This window comes from Scomber scombrus, chromosome 10 (assembly GCF_963691925.1).
Source record: "Scomber scombrus chromosome 10, fScoSco1.1, whole genome shotgun sequence".
Lineage (NCBI taxonomy): Eukaryota > Metazoa > Chordata > Actinopteri > Scombriformes > Scombridae > Scomber > Scomber scombrus.
The window spans coordinates 24,384,309-24,407,093 of record NC_084979.1 but is presented as its reverse complement, the minus strand read 5'-3'; the positions used below and the strand labels follow the sequence as shown (position 1 = coordinate 24,407,093).

The 22,785-nt window shown below is 39.9% G+C and overlaps 2 protein-coding genes across 4 annotated transcripts; one reads left to right on the top strand and one right to left on the bottom strand.

The window, feature by feature from the left end:
* Window positions 1-799: 799 nt before the first annotated feature.
* Window positions 800-10,061, bottom strand: si:ch211-167b20.8 (protein phosphatase 1 regulatory subunit 3A). Of its 2 annotated transcripts, none has more exons than XM_062427626.1 (5): window positions 9,064-10,061; window positions 5,579-5,625; window positions 4,985-5,070; window positions 4,574-4,600; window positions 800-2,784 (listed from the first exon to the last, which is right to left on the bottom strand). In XM_062427626.1, the coding sequence occupies exons 1-4, from the start codon at window positions 9,921-9,923 to the stop codon at window positions 4,574-4,576; spliced, it is 1,020 nt and encodes a 339-aa protein (XP_062283610.1). In that variant the 5' UTR covers window positions 9,924-10,061; the 3' UTR covers window positions 800-2,784. The 2 variants fall into 2 exon arrangements, with proteins under 2 accessions (XP_062283610.1, XP_062283611.1); XM_062427627.1 differs by having other exon boundaries at window positions 4,985-5,067.
* A 2,762-nt stretch (window positions 10,062-12,823) lies between these two features.
* On the top strand, window positions 12,824-19,782 carry tspy (testis specific protein Y-linked). Of its 2 annotated transcripts, none has more exons than XM_062427771.1 (8): window positions 12,824-14,194; window positions 14,302-14,379; window positions 14,471-14,582; window positions 16,466-16,620; window positions 17,144-17,220; window positions 17,512-17,738; window positions 17,951-17,998; window positions 18,231-19,782. In XM_062427771.1, the coding sequence occupies exons 1-8, from the start codon at window positions 13,247-13,249 to the stop codon at window positions 18,263-18,265; spliced, it is 1,680 nt and encodes a 559-aa protein (XP_062283755.1). In that variant the 5' UTR covers window positions 12,824-13,246; the 3' UTR covers window positions 18,266-19,782. The 2 variants fall into 2 exon arrangements, with proteins under 2 accessions (XP_062283755.1, XP_062283754.1); XM_062427770.1 differs by having other exon boundaries at window positions 16,451-16,620.
* The last annotated feature ends 3,003 nt before the right edge of the window (window positions 19,783-22,785 follow it).

Genomic DNA, 22,785 nt, shown 5'->3' with positions numbered 1-22,785 from the left:
TGTAGATTATTGCTTAAAAAGGCATTAATTATTTCAAAGTGAATGTCTGTTGTAGAACTCGTGCTGATTATCCTCCTTGGGTCAGTTTTAAGTCTGCTTAAATTTTTAATACATTCAACACTCAAGCTATGTGACCATCACACAAATGAATCACTCCCACCCTTTCTTCCCCCCCTGTCTCTGAAATGCAAGTGTGCTCTGATTAATAATTTTGTTTCAAGGCCAAATACATAATCCACACATAATCCAATGGATATCTGGCATCCAAGGACTGACAGAGATAATTATGGGTTTGAAGTTAATTAAGTTAAATACAAAAATAAGTAGGAAAATGAAGTAGTCTATATAAAAGACTCTACTGTATACAGGTATATACTTATAACTTGTATGCTCAATAAATAAAGATGATGATTTCATAAATAAGTCTGTGACATCTCATCATACATCATCTGAGGAGGTTTCCTGGGAATTGTCAGTCTTCAAACACTGATATCAGCTTACACTTGTCAGTGTGTACTGTACTTCAGCATGACACCATGACTTCAGTGCAATGCGTGACCTTTGGCTTCTATCTGCAGCTCATGTTGCTGTTTGTGTATTTCCACTTCAAGCAAAGCTGAATGTGCTCCAGAGATGGCAATGCTATAGGCTCTCATGTTATTTTAGTGGTGTGTCAGTCTTTCTGTAATGCTCTGTTCTTTACTGCGGTCTCATTACCACGCATGAAAACTGTCATGCACATTTTTATTTTATTTTTTCAGAATGAAAGAAAAGAAATAAACAAAGACACGTAGCGGTGCAGGGAAGGTGACCATGTTTAATGGCAATACACTGCAAAAACTTTCATCACTTCAAACATGTCATTCAGTGCTTCAGTCTATCTGTGAGGTTGTCAAAGTGGTGCTATAAAATGTTGTGCTACAACTATACAGGTTTACCAGCAGGAATCAACAGGAAGACTGTTGTTCTCCAAAGACAAATATCTCTCTCAAAAGTCACACTGTACAATTTCTCACTTGTTTTGTCCTTCAGGCAGCATCCATTTCAATCTGATGTTTACCAAAGCTCATCAGGTTATCATTTCTTTAAGCATTAAGGCAGAATACTTCACATAACCATGTTTTGCATTTTGTAAACAAAAATCCATTTGTATAACAAGTCTTCCACTATGGTAATGTTTTTTTGTGATTTTTTTTGTCCTTCATTAAAGATAATAACACATGGAATTCACAAAAGTTAAATTCATTGCAGTGTGGTTGGTTAGACAACCACCTTGGCTACACAAACAACAACCCCTCCCCCCAAAAAAAAAACAAAAAACAAACAAACAAACAAATGCATGATGGTGCTGATTAATTACATTAGAATACAACACCTTGTACACTATCTCCACAGAGTGAAGAAAAAGTAATTACAAACCACTTACAAAAACATCTCTGACAATTTTTTGTGCTTTAATAGTGGACACATTACTGGATACTACCAATCACAATGTCGTTGAAGTGGAGTAATAAACGACTTCTATTTCTTAACACTTGTTTTTGTGTCACATCCTCTGTAGTGTGCAATATATCAGCAGATTTTTGACAAAATGCCTGAAAATATCCTCAATATGTTTTATAATTACTTAGTCCTTGCATTGGACTTTGGTGGAAATACTCATAAATTGAACCCCATTTGTTTTTCATTTGATGAAAATGTATATTAATTTCAAAACTCACACAATTAAAACCTAACATAGAAATAACCACAACTACCCAACGACAGGATACACAGGTTTTGTTTTTTTAAACTTGTTGGCTTACTTTGGAATCATGAAAAGGCACTTAACTGGAGAGCAGATTAGACAGAACTATTTTGGCATATTCACAAACGATTCAAGACCAAAAGCAGTCCCATAATGAAGAGGGCACTCGGTTCCTGAAACACTATCGAGAAGGAGACAACTCCGCTCAGAAAGATGATGGATGGCATCAGATTTCTGTTTACGCCATGCTCAGACTGAGCCTCTGACTCTGTGCTAGGTAGATTCTCTAATAACGTGTCAGGGGAAATCTGTGGAGCGTCTTCCTGCTCCTCCCAGTTCGAGACAGAATGATGAGCTACGTTTTGGCTCACCTCAGTGACACCTGCACTGACTGAGACGCTCTCTGTGAGTTCAGGTGAGAGTGGAGCTTCACCTTCTGCTCCGAGAGATGCCAGACTTTCTGCCAGGGGAGACAAGAGCACATTCGTACTGCCTTCGTGATGTGCTGCAGGCCCGGTGGAATCTTCTGATAATCCTGCAACAAGTTCACTCAATCCCACTGTAACGTCTTGCTCAAAGTGTGGGGTCACACTGGGAGAGGAGACAGACTCAGCCGGCAGTTCAAGACAAGGACGACTGGCCGGCCTGTCAGTCGATTTGTCCGCTCCTGTCAGCGACAGATTCATCTCTGGAAGATGGATTTCCTCCTCCGCCTGGGAGCTGTCTGGGCTCGGCCTTGACTCTTCTTGTACAGAAGGAGTTGAGGCAGACACGAGTGCAGAGGGACTACTGTCTATGGGCTGCTCTGAGGTCTGGTTGTCTAATTCACAGTGGAGTCTGGGTAAAGGCTGTGACTTATTTGGTTGGACTGATTCACTGGCACTGAGTACAAAGGATAAATTAGTTTGAGGTGTGGTTTCGGACGACATACAAGGGAATTGTTCACCTGGGGATACAGTGTGAGCGGACAGTGCGCCATCAACAGATGGAAGCTCTTGGTTGGATGGGACAGGGGGACCAGACGGGTGAACTGCAATCTGTTAAAGTAAAACAGTGAGACAACAGTGACAGCTAGGAGAGTATTGAGACAAAGGGGAAACATTTCTATCCCACATTAACATTGCACACAGAGAGAAGAAACACATTTTACTGCATACTAATTATTTTCTGTGAAATGGATCCCATGCTGACATTGTAATTGTAAGCAGTATCATGGAATCTTTTTACGATTGTTAAAAAATGTATGCCCTAATGTTTTGAATTCTCATCATGAGTGCAAAATACTATCAAGAGATAGTAAAGTCCATACAGTACAAGGACATCCGAGGGAGGAGGATATTAGATCAATGCAGTTTTTCATAATTATTTTATCCTCAGGTTCAATATGAAAAGTGCAGCTCTTCTGGCAGTTTACCCAATATACATTTTTTCACATATTGAACTAAGGGGAGATTATTTTTTCCCTTTCTAACATCAGGAACTGGAGCTAATACCATCCCTAAAATAACCTTATTTTTATTCGCACTCAAAGCCCTTCAATAATATAAAGAGCTATACCTGCTATGAGGCTGCTGTGTTAAAAACATTCAAGGTTAACATCAAGATTAAATCACAACAATATTAAAAACAAAAAGACAGATAACAACATCAGCATCCATGAGAAAAATGCAAATGCAAAACATGAAATACAAATAACAACGAAGATAGAGCATGTAGGTGTATGTAGTGTAGAAGATACTACATATAGATATAGATCTAGTATTTTAAGTTATTCTCATATTTCCAGGCAGAAACCCAATTGGGGCCTGGTATCATTTCTGAGGGCAAAAAAATTACAGAATTATAACAATTTTGGGTGGGAATCATTTTTACAAATGTGTAGTTTTGTGTACTGCAATTTTCCTTATTGGAGTAGGAATACAATGCTTCAACAAACTTTTCAAGTCTGTTTTCAATTTGACTCAAGAGAGCACTTACTGTAAATCTCAGAGGAAAAACTATTAAGTAATTACTTCATAGCATCATAAAATGAGTAAAAAGCTGACGGGAAACTAAACTTCAGCATACAAGTGAACCACTGAAATAAAGGCTGCTGGAAATGATACTGCCAACAACTCAGGAATACTGAAGTTTGAAAGTTTAAAATAATATATAGTATATTAGTTGTTGTTTTTTAATACATTGTATTACTTAAGGAGTAAGGGGGGAAAAACTACCAATTAGAGGGAGCTATTATTCATACAGTAGTCAACTGGTTCACCTTTATTTGTTTTGCTCTACCGAAGGGAAAAAGCATGCTTGTGAATACTGATGTACAAAAACATGAAGATGAGCTGGGTGAGTACATGCCTAACATAACATCCGTCACATCAGTGAGACATTAATACCAGATCACACGTTATCATGTTATTCTGTTTGAATGAAAGATGTTAAACTTTTCCTTTAAGACAGCAGCGGTATAACACCGGTTGAACGAGGTTTCTCTTCAAAGAAAGCGCGACACTGGGCGTGATCTTATAGTACTTTCTGTCACAGTTCGATACAGATGATTCCATATAAACACCTTTAAACACAACAGCAGGCTTCGGAGCCATGATCAAATAATGTAAAAAAGAAAAGAACCATACATAATTACACATGTTCACAACACACTGTGTTTTTGAATATTAGTGTTCTGAATCACTTAGAATTGAAAAAGACGTAAATTAAAACCAAATATGGACAAAATCAGAGGATGCAACAACATGAATAGCATGCATCGTCATATAGGTAACTGACGAAGAACATAACATTCTCGTGCTACAGCGGTGAGAAGCGAGATATTACCTAAGTTGTTGCTGAAGCTTCAATGAGCTGTGAACAATACAAACAACCAAGCCGGTGATGATAAGCTATAAAACTTGAAAAGAAATCTTCGTTATGTTTTTTATTAGACACATGACTTGCATAAAAGGATAAAAGCACTTGGCCTGGTTACCTGTTAAATGTGAATGTGTCAAGTGCATGCAAATCAAGATAATTTGAACATAATCCAACAAGTAATTTGCTAAATGTGTGGCCTCTGCTTTGGCAAGGGAGCCAACAAGCTTGCACAATCTCATCATGATGGACTATTTTAACTTTTGCAGGTCACAGGAAGTTCATAAAGAAGACTAACACCAATGAAGCTCTCTGTTAGTTTATCACTTATTGAATTACTGTAAAAGCTGTTCCTTTCCTTCTTACTTTAACCCTTACCTCTATATCAATCTCAGGCTGTATGATGACTGGGCAGACAGGCGTAGGTCGAACAATTCCTGAATTGGAGGCCCGTGCTCCATCTGCTTATTTAAAACAAATAAATAAGCTGGTGAAGTCATGATTAATCTGTGTCAGACAGACAGCTAAAACCCTGTTTGACAGAACACATTATTATCATTATTATTATTGCATTTTTTAAATTAAACAAGTAATTCATTGATCAATTCTTCATGCTATGCAGTACTACTATATGTAAAAAGACTGATCCCACTCTTTATCTGTCTGATGGTGCAGATGAAAGAAAGATAGAGACAGATATAACATGCTAATTAATGAGCTGCTGGTAGGAGGATTTTGTTACCTGTCAGAGCCATGCTAAGTGCCAGTCTTTATGCTAAACTTAACAAACCCGACCCTGTCTCCAGCTTCATATCTAACCGACTGATCCATGTACTCATTTTACTCTTAGGAAGAAAACAAATGAGTATATTTCCCAAAATTACCAATTATTCCTTTACTATTTACATGACTCTTTGTGTATTTTGCCCTTATAGTGAAACTGTTAGATATTGATGAGTATTTCTATTTTACCGGCAATCTTTTCCAGCTCTTCCTCTGAATCGTAATCAGGTTCCATACTGAAAGAAAACAGAGAAAAGACAAAAATGAGTAAACTGTAAAACACACAGCCAAATGTCTTCGTGATTTTACACATTTACATACAACTGAAACCTCACACATGTATCTAGTGTCAAAAAAACATAATTGTATTTGTGCTTGATGACAATTATGCTATTAAAATACACAGTGATTCATCTTTATACAATGTCATACCAGTTAACTTGGGCAGATGCAACTTTGAAGTAAAAATATCGTACTATACTCAGTTTGCAGCTAAGTTGTATATTTACAGCGCTATGTCTTTTGTTTTGAATCTAAAGCTCATCTAGTGCTGTTACAACAACATCTGAATCAGCTAACAAATGCTAAGTAACAACATTTTGATCTCCAAGATGGACAGTTACAACAGCAGCTCATTTAAAGTCGCAGAAGACGGTGGTCATTATTAACACCTGTTTTGGTTAATTAGGCGTATTATTTGCTGATACAGTTGAACTGTTAATGTGCTGAATTAGCCATTTCAACCTAGCACAGCCGAACATCACTCATGTACGATATTATATTGTTTGTACGGTGCTGTTTCTGCACTGCTGCACCAGTTGAACAGTGTTTTGAAGTCAGAAGCCTCAGCGATGACCCATTTCATTAGACTATTCATTAAAATACAGGGCGAGAAGGGAATGAATGAGATGTTGCTGACTGAGGGTTGGGGTCACTGTTAAGTGCAAGAACAATATAACCCAGCAAAATCCATATTTCTTTATTGATGTAATGTATTTGTTGTATCAAATGTAATTGAGGTGGAGACATTGAGCTAATTCAACTAGCCTAAATGTTTTTCTTTTCCTATGCCCCACACATACAGGGAATGTTCTGTACATCAGATCCTAAATATTTGTAAATTAAGTACTCAATATATTTGAGGTATCTTTAAGAAAAAAATAATATTTATATGGTTTTGCTTGCAGCCAATCACTGCAAGTGTTCTTCAATTCAACGTGACGTGATTGGCCCACTATCGCAGCAGCTACAACACATGCAGTCTGTGGTGATAATGCTTCATTGTACAGTTTTGTACAGTTGTTTTATAAATATTTCAATCATTGAACACTTTCAAAGTGTATTTGTGTAAAAATCATTTGGATGGGGAAGGGTGGTTGCATTTTACCCAACTTAATGTTCCCATTTACATGACGGGTGTCGAGTGATGTAGGTAAAAAAAAAGGTATTCAATTAATTATTCTTTGGAATTGATATCACTTTTTTATCACTTATTTTTTTTAACAATACCCAGTCCTAGTTACAGGTAAAATATTAACTTCTTCGAAGTCATGAGGCAGAAATGTTTTCAGTAAGATTCCATGTATGTTGAAAGAGTCCTGCAAAGGAAGCCAAATGTAATAAAGGTCAAGACGTGTGAGGAGCATGTGATGAGAGCTACGCAAATAGAGAAGGAATAACCTGACAAGCTGCTCAAACCCCATGTGATTAATGCCCTTCCAGTTTTATGTCAGCTGCACAGATAGGTATTTAGGTCTGATAGAGAGCTGACTAAGAACTTTGCATTACATGTTTGGTGACGTGAAGTGACCTTTTACTAAACTCTGCACACTCTGATAACGTTTTCTATTAAATTTTCAAGCTCCATTTTGGCGTGCAAAGTATCCTCTACAAATAAAAGCAAGATACATTTCTTATTTGTAAGTTTAGGGGGAAAAACTAATTTATGAGATAAGTAGACAGGAAGGTATTCATGTGTATTTGAAGGTTACATTCAAAATATAAGGTTGACATAACCGTTCTCTGCCCCTAAACACTCAGGCATGTCTGATCTAAACCCCACCTGAGCCTGATATTATGTGTGATTATGTGGGCAGGTGTGTGCACAAGTGACCCAATTTAAATAACGTTAATTCTGTTGGTTTCTCTGAGCTCTAGAAACATGGTCACGTTGCTAAAACTCTAGACTGACTGACTAAGCAGCAATTTCATTCAAAAAGAAACAACACAAATTCAGACTGAGGCAAAACTCAGCAACTTCATCACTTTGCGATAAAGTCAGATGACACTGAATTAGAAAACAGTATTATTCCTGCTCTACAGAGAGAATGCAGTACTTTCACTATTAGATAAAGGGCGCTGATATCACTAATGTTTCAGTTAAATAAAAACTAATGAGCAGGATTCCCATAGCAGGTTTTATGAATAATCCATATCAACGTACAGTATGTAACACATTTTGGTATGTTGTTTCATCCCGTAGTAACCTGTCATCTCAAATGGCTGCCCCTTTAATGTGTCGACACCCAATCATGAGTTAACTTCAACGTATGTAATGCATCTATAATGGTTGGATACAGTTGCTGCTCCAAAATCTCCTTTTCAATCAGTGCCTCATCCATCCCTAACAAACCATCTGGCACCTTCCTGCCTACAAATTGCTACAGCAGTGGTGACCTACATGGCAACTACATCAGGTGATACCATGTTTGCTCCTTTTATGGGTGCATGGGGTATCGTTCCATCTGTCTACGTCAATGCACACTTTGAGAATCATCATGCACTGTCATATTGCTGTAGTAATAAATCAAGCATTTAGGGATGCCAAAATATGGGGATTAGTTGACTTAAATGGAGTCAATAGGAGATGGGTCTTGTGTGCCAGCCTGAAGCTACACCAGGAAAAGAAGCCAATCAGTTCCAAAGAAATTGCTTTGCTGCCCCTCGACTCTGATAGAAAAGGTCAGAGGAACATTTTAGTGCAGGGAAACGCCAGGCATGAAAACGACACCTGCCCTTTGCCTATTTTGATCGTCCTCACACACCACTGGATGATTGGCATTTTGAGAGGGGTGTGTACTCTCGTCAAAGCTCGTCTTTATCACTCACTGCAGATTCCAAAGACGTCAGAACCACACACTTGACGAACCCTCAGTGACTTCAGTACCTGCACTGATTATGAAATATATATAGTGTTGTTGATTAAGAACTTACTTTGCTTTGGACTTGGATTCTTACTATGCTAAATGCAGTCTCCAGGCAGAATCACTGAATAAAACTGAATGCCTTTTACAGCCACTAAACCTCATGGGGTATTTCGTTGGCAAGTGGAGCCCTACAGCTGTTGCACAGCCCCAAGTCCTGTGCTTTCATGATTTGTTTACACCCATATTTTTATGATTTGATTGTTAATATGAAACCTATGTCAAAATTAGTCAATTTCTTGGTTACCTGATTGTGAAAGTGTTGTTGTTCAGAATTAATTGGCCCTTAATTGAGTGTCTTAATTTTGCCTTTTATAATAATGATGGAAGGAGACTGAGGTCTGAATGCCAATAATTAACACTGAGCTGATCAATCTGTGGAGGTCAGAGGTCAATCAAAGGGATCTCAGGAAGACAGTGGCCAAAATACTCCACAAGTAGCCTGGAAAATGCATATGACAGGAAAGTTACCTGTAATATTTTGGGGGTCTCAGGATCCCTTTAGGTTGTTGCAGGTCCATGTTTGTTTGAGCTGAATCGTCGTCATAGGACAGGAGCAGAGTTACCACATAATTCATAGAGGAGTTATTGGCCCAGAAATCACCATCAGCGGTTTCATAGCGGATGACAAACTCAATGCGAGAGCCATGTGTGATGTAAGGTGGTGCAAAAGACAGCTTGAAGGTGAATTGATCAGTTTCCCCATCATAGGAATCCTGGACATAATCTGCTGGATAATCAAAGTAAGTAGCCCAATTGTCCATGGTCGATCTGATATAAACTGATTTTTGGAAAGAGATGCTCAGGACTCGTACTACCCCAGTAAAGGCAAGTGGCTCACTCTCCACGGGGGAAATCTGCTCAACCTCCACTTTATTAGTGCGCACAGCCTTCAGCAGGGCACTGCCGGTGGGAGCGTTAAAATCTGGTTGCACAAGATACGTCGGCTCTCTCTGTGGCTTTCGATACTTTGCCTCCTCTTCCTCCCATCTTGCATCGTCCTCTTCATCACCCGAGTCAAAGGCAATAAATTCCTTCACGTCGACCAGATCCCCACCTGTTGTATCGGCAAATAACACCCCCTTCCTGGCCGGCAGCGACGCTTGGATCCTCATATACTCAGCAGTTTCATCGAAAATGGACTGCCCTCGTCTTCTGGGCACCGGGGAGCACCTAGGGATGAGACGGACGTTCTCGGTGTCATCATCTTCATCCTCCTCATCATTATCCTCGTCGTCCAAGCGGGACTTACCCTCTTCCCCCTCGGCTGACTTGCCATTTTTAATCGTGGTAAAAAGACCCTCTTGAGTTGGTATGGCTAAAAAAGACATGTTTGCAGAAGAAAGATGTGCGTTGAAAAGAGTGCATATGGCGTCTCCAAAAAACAACAACACACACACTACCAAACACTCATGGTTTGCGCAGCAATGGCCCGTGTGGATCCAGCGCTGTCCCTGCGTTACGCACGGAGCCTCTTCAGTCAAGTGTGGCGTTAAATGTCACTCCTGGAAACCTTGTCTTTACCGCCAGCCCTTGTGATAGTCTATCCCCTGGTTTACATGTCTTAATGCACCGCATTTTGGCTGCTGCCGCTGAAGGAGCCGCGTCTAATTTTAGCACTGACCTACCGGGCTCTCCATGCCCCAAATTTGTCTTTTAAATTGGTATAATCCTGCCACTCCCCCTTGTTCCGTTTGGTCCGGGCTGGTTAAACGTCCTTCTGGAAATGGGACACAATAACCTATCGGCCAATTTTTAAATGTACAGCCATCGTTATAGGCTATATGTCAACCACTGCAGCAGACATCATCAAGGGGAACTTATTTTAGGATGGAGCCTATTTCATCACCATGAGACAGTTATTATTTAAAGTGCCAACGCGAAAAAAGTGCATCCCCTTTTCATAAACGTACAGGTCACATTTACATTTAAACCCTCTTGTAAAATATGAATGTGTTAACATGCATATCGCTGCAAGCCAAAATTGTTCACATGCTTTGGATATAGCCTAATAAATGCAGGTCCAGTTTGGAGTTGGTGGAATATTACCCGACCGCTCTGACGAAAGTTGTGTCATCCAATAGGCTACTCTGTTTATTTCATCTGAGCAATGGAGGACATGGCCTATGGGTGCCTTGCATGCTGTGATTGTAATCCCATCTGAAGCTGGCTGATAAAATGTGTCCTCTACGTGAGTGAGGACCAGGAAAATCCTAAAGTAAACATCAGCTGAACATATTAGTTAAGAAAAGTATGATTTATAAGGTTTGTGGATATTTTCATATTTCTACAAAAAGAAGCATGAATTTGTGATGGACCTGTCCAATGACATGTGGTGCTGAAGTAAATTTATATGTCACAATTGAACTGCTTAAAATTAATCGTTTAAGCATTTGTTACTACACCAAGATACAATGAATGAATTTCAAGCAACCTTTGTAGAAAAACAGGAGGACAACGTGTACAAGTAGGGGAGAACGGGGTTGGTTGTCACATTCATTAGCTCTCGGGCCATAAAAGAGGCTTTTAAGAAGTGTTGGTACTGAAATGTTCTGAATTTGGGTGAGATGTTAGGCTATATCCAAGGTCATTTTTGTAAACCTGACATTGAAATGAGAGGACATTAAGTAGTAGTACTATTTTTCATGTGAAAATGTAGGCTAAATATCCAGCTCTGATCAGTTTTTGTATTTTAAACATTGGGTTTATAATAAAACAATCATTACCATTAAAAAGTATGAAGAGAAAGCAATAGTTTAGATATGTTTTTTCTTCATTACGCTACAACATGTGGTTGTTAGCTTTGGTGGTAGCAAAATATCCCATTGGGGATGTTTGTCATGTTAGGGGATTGTCACATGTTGGCACTATGGTGTGATGTAGCCTATCTAGTCTTTTCTTTCTTTTTAGAGAGCAAAATGACCAGGAATTTAGTCAGGAAGACAACAAGGGCCAGACTCCTCCAGATGTAATCCTCAGAGCAGTCAGACAGGTTAAACTGCATGTTGTTTTATAAAGATTTAGACTTTTTCCTGTTTATGCTATCTTGATGCAGGAGATGTGTTAGGTTGTTGTAGCTATGTCAATAAAACTAAACATTTTAAATTAATTTCTAAGATTGCCTACATTTTTGTGAGTGATGGGGATGGTTATTGTAACAAGTGAACAAAACATGGCTTTTGACAGTCCATATCTTTTGAACAGAATCAGGTTAAAGCAGTGGCGATTTTAGACCCTTTGGTGCTCAAGCACACAACTTTAATTATTTTGTGAGCCTGTCTGTTAGAAATGGGACAAACAATTATGCTACAGGTTCAAATGGTTTTATTTTAAAAGGTTTAATGTACTTTAGATAGCCTAGTTCTGTCATTAATATTGTCTTTCCATCAGGATTCATTAACTATCTTAGAGTCCTCTCTGTAGAAATCTGTCATTGTTTATTCTGAACCATTATTATTACACACTATAGGCTAGTAGACCACTCCACTATGTATTCATATTTCTTGTTGTAATTTACGTTATCTATTGAAATTAGTAATTTAGCAGGGGGTTTGAACACTTGTAGGGCATTGTATGTCAAATTCTCATTAGGAGCTGAGCCCCCCTAATGGTCTGATCCTAGAATCGCCCCTAGGTTAAAGAGAAGGCCACTTTATTCCTACCTGACCCTTTTAATTAGAAGTGAATCTATTCAGGATAGCCTACAGTTTATGAGGAATTCAAAGGAAAGTAAAAAGTGTGACTACCAACCCTGTTCTCCCCTAATCAGCTGTTGGGAGTTACTTTGTTTGTTAAAATAGTTTCTAATAAACACATCATTTCTACATTTGGATGCTGTTCAAACCATCACATAGACTGTTTAAAGTCTAATCAATATGTGTACATCTGGAGGACGTTGGGGTTTTAAAACATTTGATAACTACACATTTCCTACTGTTTAATATTGCCTGTTTAGCGGCTAATGCTACATATAGGAAAATATAAACATATAGTGTTAAAACCTTGTAATTTACAGGCTCTTTTGTATCTTAAACGTAAAAGTGAAGTTTTTTGTTTGTGTATATTCTTAGCCGTTTGGATTCTCCCTTCAGCCGTTAAACTCTTGCGCGTCCCCGCTGCGCGCACCCCTGCTACAGACTGCCGTGTAAACACACCCTTGAAGCTGATTGGTCGGGAGATTTTAGCGCGGCGTGCCGCAGCCAATCAGCAGATTGTTTTTCTGTCACGTCGGTGCACAGATAGTAAGCTAAAGGATAATGCAAACATAAACTAATATAAAGAACTCGGAGTGCAAGCAAAGGGGTATATAGTACTGAGAAGTTTGTCTATCTGGATAGAGTCTTTTTTGTTGGGCTTGTATACCTGAAAATATGGTGCGGCCGTTACTGCGAGGACACACGACTTAGGTAATGTAAGCTAACAAGCGTTAGCAACAGCCTGCTAATTTTCAACGTTCCGCAAGGCCGCGGAGAAATACGAGAGCTGCTTCCTGTTCGAGCTTCATTGAGGATGTAGGTTACATTTAGATCCGCGTAGCACAACTACAGCCGTCATCCAAGTAGCCGGTTCAGTGGTGTAATCGATTGCTTTTACATTTCTTTTTATTGAGCTTGTGGGCAACATAGGTTGTTAGCTATTTGGCTAGCTAGCTAGCATGAGTGAACTGACGGATCGCAAACAGTCCGCTGACTCTGCATCGAGGAAACGGTGTCCATCACCCGATGCGGATGAAGGCAGCACGATCCCCATCAAGTCCACAAAAGTAAGCGACGCATTAAGTGAAGTGGGGATTTCTTCGGAAAGTTGCAGAAACAGTGAAGCTGAGAGTAAAGAAGCAGCTGGGAGCGAGGGCCAGTCAAAAGACAGCGTGGTACAAGCAGCTGCTGCGCAGGCTTCAGGCAGCACGGATGGCACAAGTACAAAGCCTGTCAACAACTCTAGTGTGGATGGTGACGATGCTAGGAACACTGAAAAGCCACAGTCCTCAGACTCACAGGGATCAGCTGACTGTGCAAAGAAGGTTGCACGACCAGATCCGCTTCTTTCAACTCCTCTAGACCAGACCGACTCAGCAGCCATAGCAGCTGCTGAAGCACTTGCCAGTCTCACAGGAGGAGATGGGGAAGACAGCAGAGAAACTCCTTGTTCCTCTGAAAAAGCTAAACAGGTGAAACAGGGGAGCAAACTCAAACAACGTGGGGGCCACCAGTCCTCTAAGGTGAGCTCTAAAACACAGGCAGCTGCAGCAGATAGCTCCACATCGGTGCACAGCACTGACAGAGAAGATGCTGATGAAATGCCAGATGCAGATGAAGGTGATGAATCCATATCTGGATCTTCCTCTACACCAAGCTCCTCTTTCCCATCAGACAATGAGGACAATGATGATGGGGAGTGTGCCATCGTCTCAGTTAAGATGGCCCCAGAGATGAGACAGTCAGTGGCTCTCCTGGCGCAGGTACAGATGAGACTGGAAGCTCTCGAGAAGAAAAGCGCCCGGCTCCACCAACGGCTGGAGCTGAAGATAAGCCGTCTGCGGCGCCCGCATCTCGACCAGCGCAGCTCCATCACAAAGACTATCCCTTGCTTTTGGGTGACCGCTGTATCCTTTAAATGAAAACCTCCCCGCTCTTTCTATTCCCGATCAATGTTTGAGTGACCGAAGTTATTAAATATTTTTGTGTTTTTACCTTGACTTTACCTCACCAGCTGTTGAACCACCCTCATCTCTCAGCTCACATTGATGAAACTGATGAGGATGCTCTTAGTTATATGACTGACCTTGAGGTAGGAAATGCTTGTGTTGTTACAAAGTCTGGTAAAAAACATTTTTTACCCCTTCTTGTTCCGACAGTCAAATAATTTTTGTTTCTTTCAGATCGAGACTTTTAAGAATAACAAACTGGGCTACCGGATCCGCTTCCACTTTAGACGGAATCCGTACTTCCAAAACAACATCATCATGAAGGAGCTGCACCTCGGGATGGGAGGTAAGCATAAGCATGTGGTTATCACAGTAGTTGTCATACATAATGAATGCACAGTGTACTGGTGCTAAGTAGGGCTGAATGATATATCGTTACCATATCTATAAATAGATATGAACATGAAGATATTAAAATCACAAAAAGCGACGATATGGATGATATCAAATGTTCCCCACCTTATTTATGTAGGAAAGTTTAAAATAAGTCAAAAATAGTTTACTAGTTAAGTGCTGTTTACAATAAGTGTTATAAATCTGTGAAGCACTCAAAGCAGACATTACAGCAAAATACAGTTTTATTTATGTTAATGCAGCCAAAGACTTAATTTTCACTGTTATTACATTTAAAATATTTTTTAAAACATTGTTGCAAAGAAGGGGTTGCAGAAAAAAGTAAAATATTTTTTATTTCAATGCTGCATAAGACGTATTATTATGCTATTTTGTTTAAGAATGCTTAATTTTCACTGTTGCTTCATTTTGAATTTCAAACAAGTGTGAAATCATAGTCATATCATATATCGTATCAATATTGAGATATTTGGCTCCAATATCGAGACACGATCATTCATCCATATTATGCAACCCTAATGCAAAGAGTCAGACTTTGCATCACGGCACTGTAAATTGCATCTATACTGTAGAGCCATGTTAGAATATGTTACTCTAATAAAGAATTTTATAGTTTAGTATTTTAGTTTAGACTGTACTAAAGAGACCAAACATTCCCACATGAGAAAGCACTTGGCGACAGTGGCAAGGTAAAACTCCCTTTAACGGAAAGAAACCTCAGGCAGAACCAGGCTCTAGGTGGGCGGCCATCTGCCTTGACAGGTTGGGGTTGAGGGGGAGAGAGGAGAGAGAGGCACAGTGACAAACACTCAATCAACGGACATCCACAAGGTCCCGATGTCCATGTCCTGAGGATACCTGTGAGAGGAGAGAGCACAGAGAACTTCAGGGAAGAAGTTAAAGTTGGTGAATGCATTAATAGTACATGAATGTAAATGGATAGAGAGAGAGCGGAAGGGAGGGGGGAGGAGAGGGGAGCTCAGTGCATCATGGGAAGTCCCCCGGCAGTCTAAGCTTATAGCAGCATAAACTAGGAGCTGGTCCAAAGCAAGCCTGGCCGGCCCTAACTATAAGCTTTATCAAAAAGGAAAGTTTTAAGCCTAAAGTCTTAAGAAGTTTCCACAGGAGAGGCGCCAGATAACTGAAGGCTCTGCTTCCCATTCTGCGTTTAGAGATACTAGAAACCACAAGTAGGCCTGCATACTGGGAGCGCAGTGTAGCAGCAGGTTGATGGGGTACTAAGAGCTCTTTAAGATAAGATGGAGCCGTATGTAAATGTGAATGGAGTATGACGATATTTCACAAATGTGGTATATATTGTAGGGCTGTTGCATTGCATTGCAATGTACAAGAATTTCATATTTATCGTATTTTAATGTGGTGATTGCACTGATCCTGAACGTTATTTAAGAAACAATGAATTGAAGATATTAAGTAATAAAAGGGGAATGTTTTACCACTGACACATAATAAGAGATAAGATGTACCTTTACTGTAGGGGAAATTTAGTATGTATTTGACACAGCAGCACAAGGAATTGTAATTTAACACGAAATAAATTAATAACAGTGATAATAATAATAATAATACATTTTAGTTATAGAGCACTTTTAACAATACTCAAAGATGCTTTACAAAATTAAAACAATTTTATGTCAATCATGTATTTGTAATGTCAAATGATTCAGGGGGTTGTTTACATTTTGAGTTGTTAAAATTACATTTCTTAAGATCTAAAAATGATTTCATGTCAAATCTAACAATCTAAAATCTACATGACCATTAAATTTTAATCCATAGATGCGCATGTTTCAGGATCTCCCATGTCGTTCTCCAACCCCATCCTGTGGCACCGTGGACACAACCTGACGGCCCACAGCGAACCCAGGAAGTTGTCACGCGGGGTTTACCAGACCTTTTTCAGCTGGTTCAGTGACCATAGCAACCCAGGACAAGACGATGTAGCACAGGTACTCGCTGACTGCACCTGTCCCAATGAATCAAGTTCATGATAAGAGCCCATGACATTAACACTGCTACATTTAGAGGTTTGATCCTTTAACTGCGGGGCACTCGTTTTTCACGCGTACTACATGTGTTTAGACCTCCCAAACAGCATGCACCTTTTTCTCAGTGGTATTTGGATAAAGGAAGAGGATTAAAGTATGAATGGTTTAACTAAATGTGTGAAAATAAGAAAATATTAAGCTTACTGTGTGTCATGGTTGCATGGCTGTCAGCATTCCTAATTTCTTCATTTAAAAAAAAACTTTAATTAAACTCAAATGTGTCAGGATTATGCACACATTCAGATCTTTGCCATCAGAAATAATAATAATAATTTTTGAAGCCGTACAATCAGGAAACTTGGTGTGTGCTACATGGTGCTCAAACCTTTGTCTTAGGTTAGCAGGATTTTGTATGGTGTAGAGCCTGTGTAGTCAAACCTATTGAACTGAAATGTATTGAAATGACCTTTGTGCTTGTGTTCAGATACTAAAGGATGATCTGTACAGAGACCCTCTGAGATACTACCTCACTCCGCTTTGGGAACCGAGGGAGAATGGCAGGTAAAGAAAACAGATTCCCACACTGTAGCTGCTTCTCAATGTGCATTTAAGCTACCAACACACACAGTTTAACCTCTTATTAAGCCATAAATTCAAGAATTTGCTTTACTCTATTCTCAGCCGCGGGACCTTGAAATTGTAGCTCAGGTGTAAACTTTTAACAGCTTCCTTATTTTTTCCCCCCACTGCTGGTGAGACCAGATGGGATACATACTGAAACAAGGAGTGTGTTAACATTTAACATGATCCTATGTGTGTGTGTTTTGTCTGTTGTTTTTTTTTTTCCTCCAGTAATGCCAGCGGGGCCAGCGGGGCCAGAGCGGCTGATAATAGTAATGGGGATGACTGCGTGGTAATCTCCGACTCCGATGATGAGCCTGGTGAGGAGACTGGTGAGGCTGAACAAGGCCACAGTAGGGAGGAGGAAGAAGAAGAGGATGAGGAAGAAGAAGAAGAAGGAGAGGAGGAGGAGGAAGGGGGGGATGAGGAGGAGGAGGAAGACAAGGGGCCAAGCGCAGGTCAGTGTTATTTATAAATATGCAGACACACTGTTCACATTCAATTTTATTATATAGACGTGTGTAATTTTGAAGTTTTTATGTTATTTTCTTTTGTCGTCAGATATTCTGTGTTGACTTTTTTGGCAACAAATGTAAATGAAACGTAGCTGAAATGTAAATGTTTGAAAATGCTCGCTAAACTAAATTGACAGGAAGTATCTCCTCCTCAGATGAGAGCCCAGAGGAAGAGGATGACGGTGGAGAAATTGTGATTGACGGTAAGATATCGCTCTTTAACAGCAGTGTTTCAGATTCACAACTATAACAAACAATCAGCGACGGGCGCGGTGGCCATTCATCTCGTTTGTCGTTTGCTTTGATTGTGCTGTTTATTTTATAGTCCATCGAATGTGTAAACCCACAAAGAACAGTTTTTGGAGTAACTACAATCGTATGTCCTTATTGGCGAGGATCCCTTGAAATGATAGGCATCTATCTTCTGTCCTGTAGGCTCTGATGACAGTGAACAGGAGGAAGAGGCCTAATGAGAAGTCAAGAAGGCAAGTCATCAAGGGACCAGAGACCGGGAAGATGAGAAGGATGTTGAGTTTGATGAAGAGTGCCAGAGCAAACAATGACTCCTTCTTCCTGATGTTGGTCATTTTTATGCACAGAATATCAGTTTTCTTTTTGTTGTTTTTATACCTAAAATACATAGAAGCATTTTAAATCAGGGTTAACTGCAACAATAAAGCCAAGGCATCATGTTTCCCCTCTATTTTATACAGTCAGTACTGTGTATTCTGATGTACACATACTGCACTTTTTGCAAAAATGTTTTTTTCTAGAACAGTTCATACAAATGTTCTTCTATTTAATGAGGGCCATCGTATGACAGCCTACACACGCGCGCACAAACACACACATACACACACACACACAGAGTAAGACTTTGACCGCCACTACTCGTTGGCATTAAATTTTACATTTCAAATTCTTCAGACAATACCGAAACGTTCCGAGGCATTATCAGTGGTCATTTCAAGACAAAGTTTTGGCTGTTTGTAGAATCAATGTGTGACACTTTAAACACGTCACAAAGTATAAAAAATAATGTAACGACAGTACATTTCAGATGCACTGAGTACTGAACCAAAATTTGTTCTCAGGGATGATCATGGTGGCAGTTTTACTGAAAGAACCTTACTGATTTTGAGACATTTACACACTCTGGTTATTGTTGGCTGTGAATAAGGAAACGTGTACTCTACTGTAGTAAATAGGAAGAATATTGTTTTAATATGCTATCTGTGTTTTTCCCTCTTCTTCTACATGTTCAGTCTTGTTACACACCAGCCTCCAACCCTGTTAACGATCTGTAAACCCATCTCTGATGTTTCCAATCATTGCGTAGTTTGGCCAATGTTTCTGTGGATTCCCACATTTTTATAACACGCTCCTACTATATATGTAGCTGGATTTTTGTATTTTCTTTTCTATAGACTTTAACTTAATTTGAATTTGCTTTCTAAATCTTTCAAGGTTTTGTTTTCATGTAATGTGTTAAAAGTTTTGTGTTATCTTCTTTCTTTTTTTTGGAAAAGATGGTATTTATTACATTGTTTTCTACACGTCCACAATATGGCATGCCTGTGAGCATGAGATGTACGACAGGATAATTACATAATTTACAAGGCTGTGTAGAGGAAATGATTTGCTGTGCACAGTGTCAGTAAATGTCGTTAAATTCACAGCAGCATTATGGGGTGCACTGTAACAAAACTAGTATGTGTATTTGCTTACTTTTCCTAGCAATGACCTGTAAATAATATTTCTGCATTGTCTTTTGGATAAGGCAGTACACGTGTTTAATCCATTGATAAATTTACTGAATAATCGAGTTTTTTCATAAACATGATCAGAAAGTTATATTTTGTGTGCTGTGTTTTATAGAACACTGTAGTTTAAGGATACTTGTTTGTTGCTTTGATTAATTTTGTTTGCTTAAAGATAAATGTTCACCTTTTGACTCAGACCTAATAAAAATAGGCAGTTGTTTCAACTTGCTGTCGGCTGTGCTTCACATATCACGTATTTCTCTGCAACAGAGGATAAAGTACATTTCTATATTTTCTCCAAAATAAGCGTCACTGAGCAAAGATTTGTGTATAACATAACCACAAGATGGCAGTATAGCTCAGCTAATTGTCAGATCTGCAACTAAGTGTAAATTTTTATTATGTGTGAATGCAGAATATCTTATAGTTCTTTGATGTTGGTATTTAAGTGCCTGGATGTGCATTAATGAGCAATAGTTCACTCTTGCTTTTAATCAGATGTCTCATATCCAAAGAACTAATAACAAAGCCTACGGGCATGACTTACTTACTGACGTCAAACTCCCCCACCTGGTATGTGTGGCTGACATATGTTAATCTTAAAGGGAAGAATCAAACGAAACCTGCGGAGATACAGCTGTTCTAATGTATTTCATCTTTGATACGATGGCAGTGTGTGATATCACCGACATTTTCGAATGTAGCACTGCAAATAGCCCCGGGCAAGACATTTTTGGACAGGCCCAGACAAAGGAACAGCAGCAGTGTTGCAATGGTACACTTAAACCCTTGATTCCACTTTTAATGCACAGCTATAAATATTCCACTAGCAAAAACCTGTCCCACTGTAGGCCTACCAGCGCCCAGGGTATGCAGTCTAGGATGGGCATATACTATTAATACTGATGATGGAAACACATTATACCTCATGAACTGATCCCATGTGAAACACAGTGTTTGTCTCCTCTTTGAAGCAGTTTTACTCAGCCCACCTCGGAGCACAACATGTTTATATGACGATGAATTAATAATGGGGTTGGTTCCTACAATATTGATCGTGACAAACTAAGTACAGATTGCTGGGACAACAAAGCCATCCTCGGGCTGCTTTGTGGTCTGGGGGCTGTCTGTGAAGCCTTTGTTGTATGGGGTGGCAAAAGCCTAAATGGATTCCCCAGAGTAAACTACACTCCCCTGGGTTGAGCTGGTGTTGCTACTGTACACAAATCATCTTGTCATGCTGCTTCATGCTCTCGCATTTCACAAAGTAGTTCCTTGGAAACTGCTACTTAGACTGAATAACCGTAGACTGAAAAATGAAAAGATAACAGACCGCAGCTCATTCTTAATCTGTGTGATTGATGTTGGGAAGGATATTTTCTCCTGCAACACGAACAAGAAAAGGGCTTGTGCTGCTCTCTGAGGGTCATCTATAGTGGGTAATCTGATAGGTTGAGGTAGGGCCCCTGAATACCAACTACCTGTGTGTGTTTCTATACAGGTGTACACACTTTAAGACTTGTTTGTGGAAGCTTTTTATTCCATTGTGAACCTCCACGCACGCATGTCTGCATGCATATTTGCTGAAGCTGCACGTCTCAAACCTATTTGCAGATTTTTAACACAACTGTGCACGTATGTGTGATTGTCAGCTAATCAAGATTAAGCACAGTATTTGAACTATGCAAGGTGGGGTTGGGGGCAGAGAGGGATGAGAGAAGAGAATAGAGTGAGCATGATTGAGGGAAATGGATGAGTGCAGTGATAAGAGGGGCTGCCTGGGCCTTGACAGATACACACAGCAGATGGATGACTCTTATCTGGGAGATCACAGAGTGCATACTCACGCCTAGGCCCAGTTACAGAGAGCCACGATCACACCAGACAGATGAATAGGCCTACCCCCCACCAATCACACTGCACATACAGTACACACACGCACACAGTGCACGCGCACACCTTCACACACAACCATTTGACAGAATGAACAGATTGCACTGCTTGTGCTACCTTCGTGTCTTTGACATTGAAATTCACCTGGTGATTCTCCGGTGTCTCAAAGATGTATGCATAGAGAAAAGGGAGGAAAGGTGTGGAGAGAAAGATAAGAGAAATCATTTTCATTTTAATTGAAGCACCAGGGCAAGTGCATGCATGTGTGTGTGAATCCGCGTCTGCATGCAAACACTATATACATGTTCACATGTCATCATACAAATTTGTCTGCCAAAGCGAGAGCCACATGCACTCTATTCTCACTTTTTTCCTCCCAGCATGACAGATTTTGTTTCACAGATTCTTTCACAGATTTTTCACAGATTATCTGAGCACAATGTCTGTCAAAGAGGTTAAGATGGGGCTGAAGTCACACATAGTCGAGACATTTTGGACAGTTTTTTAGCACTGGGACACTAAACTGTTTGCAAGAGGTTTGACAGATTTACCTTTTAAGACACAAGCCCTGTACTTTCACCCATCCACTTCACATCCTCACTATCCTCCTTTTCACGTACAGTAGCTCCTCTCCTCCCCCCGTCCCTAGCACACACCATGTATTATTTGGAAGAAACTCTTCTTCAACAGCTGTCCCAGCTGTATTTTATAGCGAGGGAGAGTGCAAGTCTTGTCTTCAAGGCAGATGGCAGCTTGGCTGGCCTGCCCGGTGGACACGTGGCACGTTGGGCAACTGAGATGGTGCTCCATCTCAGTGAAGCTGCATGTACAGTATGCCTGTACGGTGTAAAAACCTGCAATCACCTCACATCCAATACAGTGTGAGGCAAGCAGGCTGAGACTGGAATGCGCCCCTCAAGTGAAAGATGTTTTTGAAAGTTTCTCTCCTTTGATAATCATTGGTGTGTGAAGTTTATGGGTGTCACACAGCACCTGTTCTCTTATCTTGTATTTTGGTGTTTACATTTTTTTCTGACCTGCAAGATTATAATTAGAAGCAGAAGAAAGTATTGTGGTTAAAAACTGTTTAATATTGTACCTTTATTTTCTCTACCCTATGATTTCCTCTCAGGGTCATCCCAGCATGTAGTCTATCCCAACATGCACTGGTGACGCCCTGAACTTGCTGCCTGTGTAGCAGACATGTTCAAACACCCTTCAATTCATCAATATAGGAAAGACCATCAGCAAGTCAAATAATGGGTTGTCTTTCCTTGAGGGGACAAAACTATGCTCTTAAAATTGTCTTGATTGATGTGTCTGAGGGCCCAAGA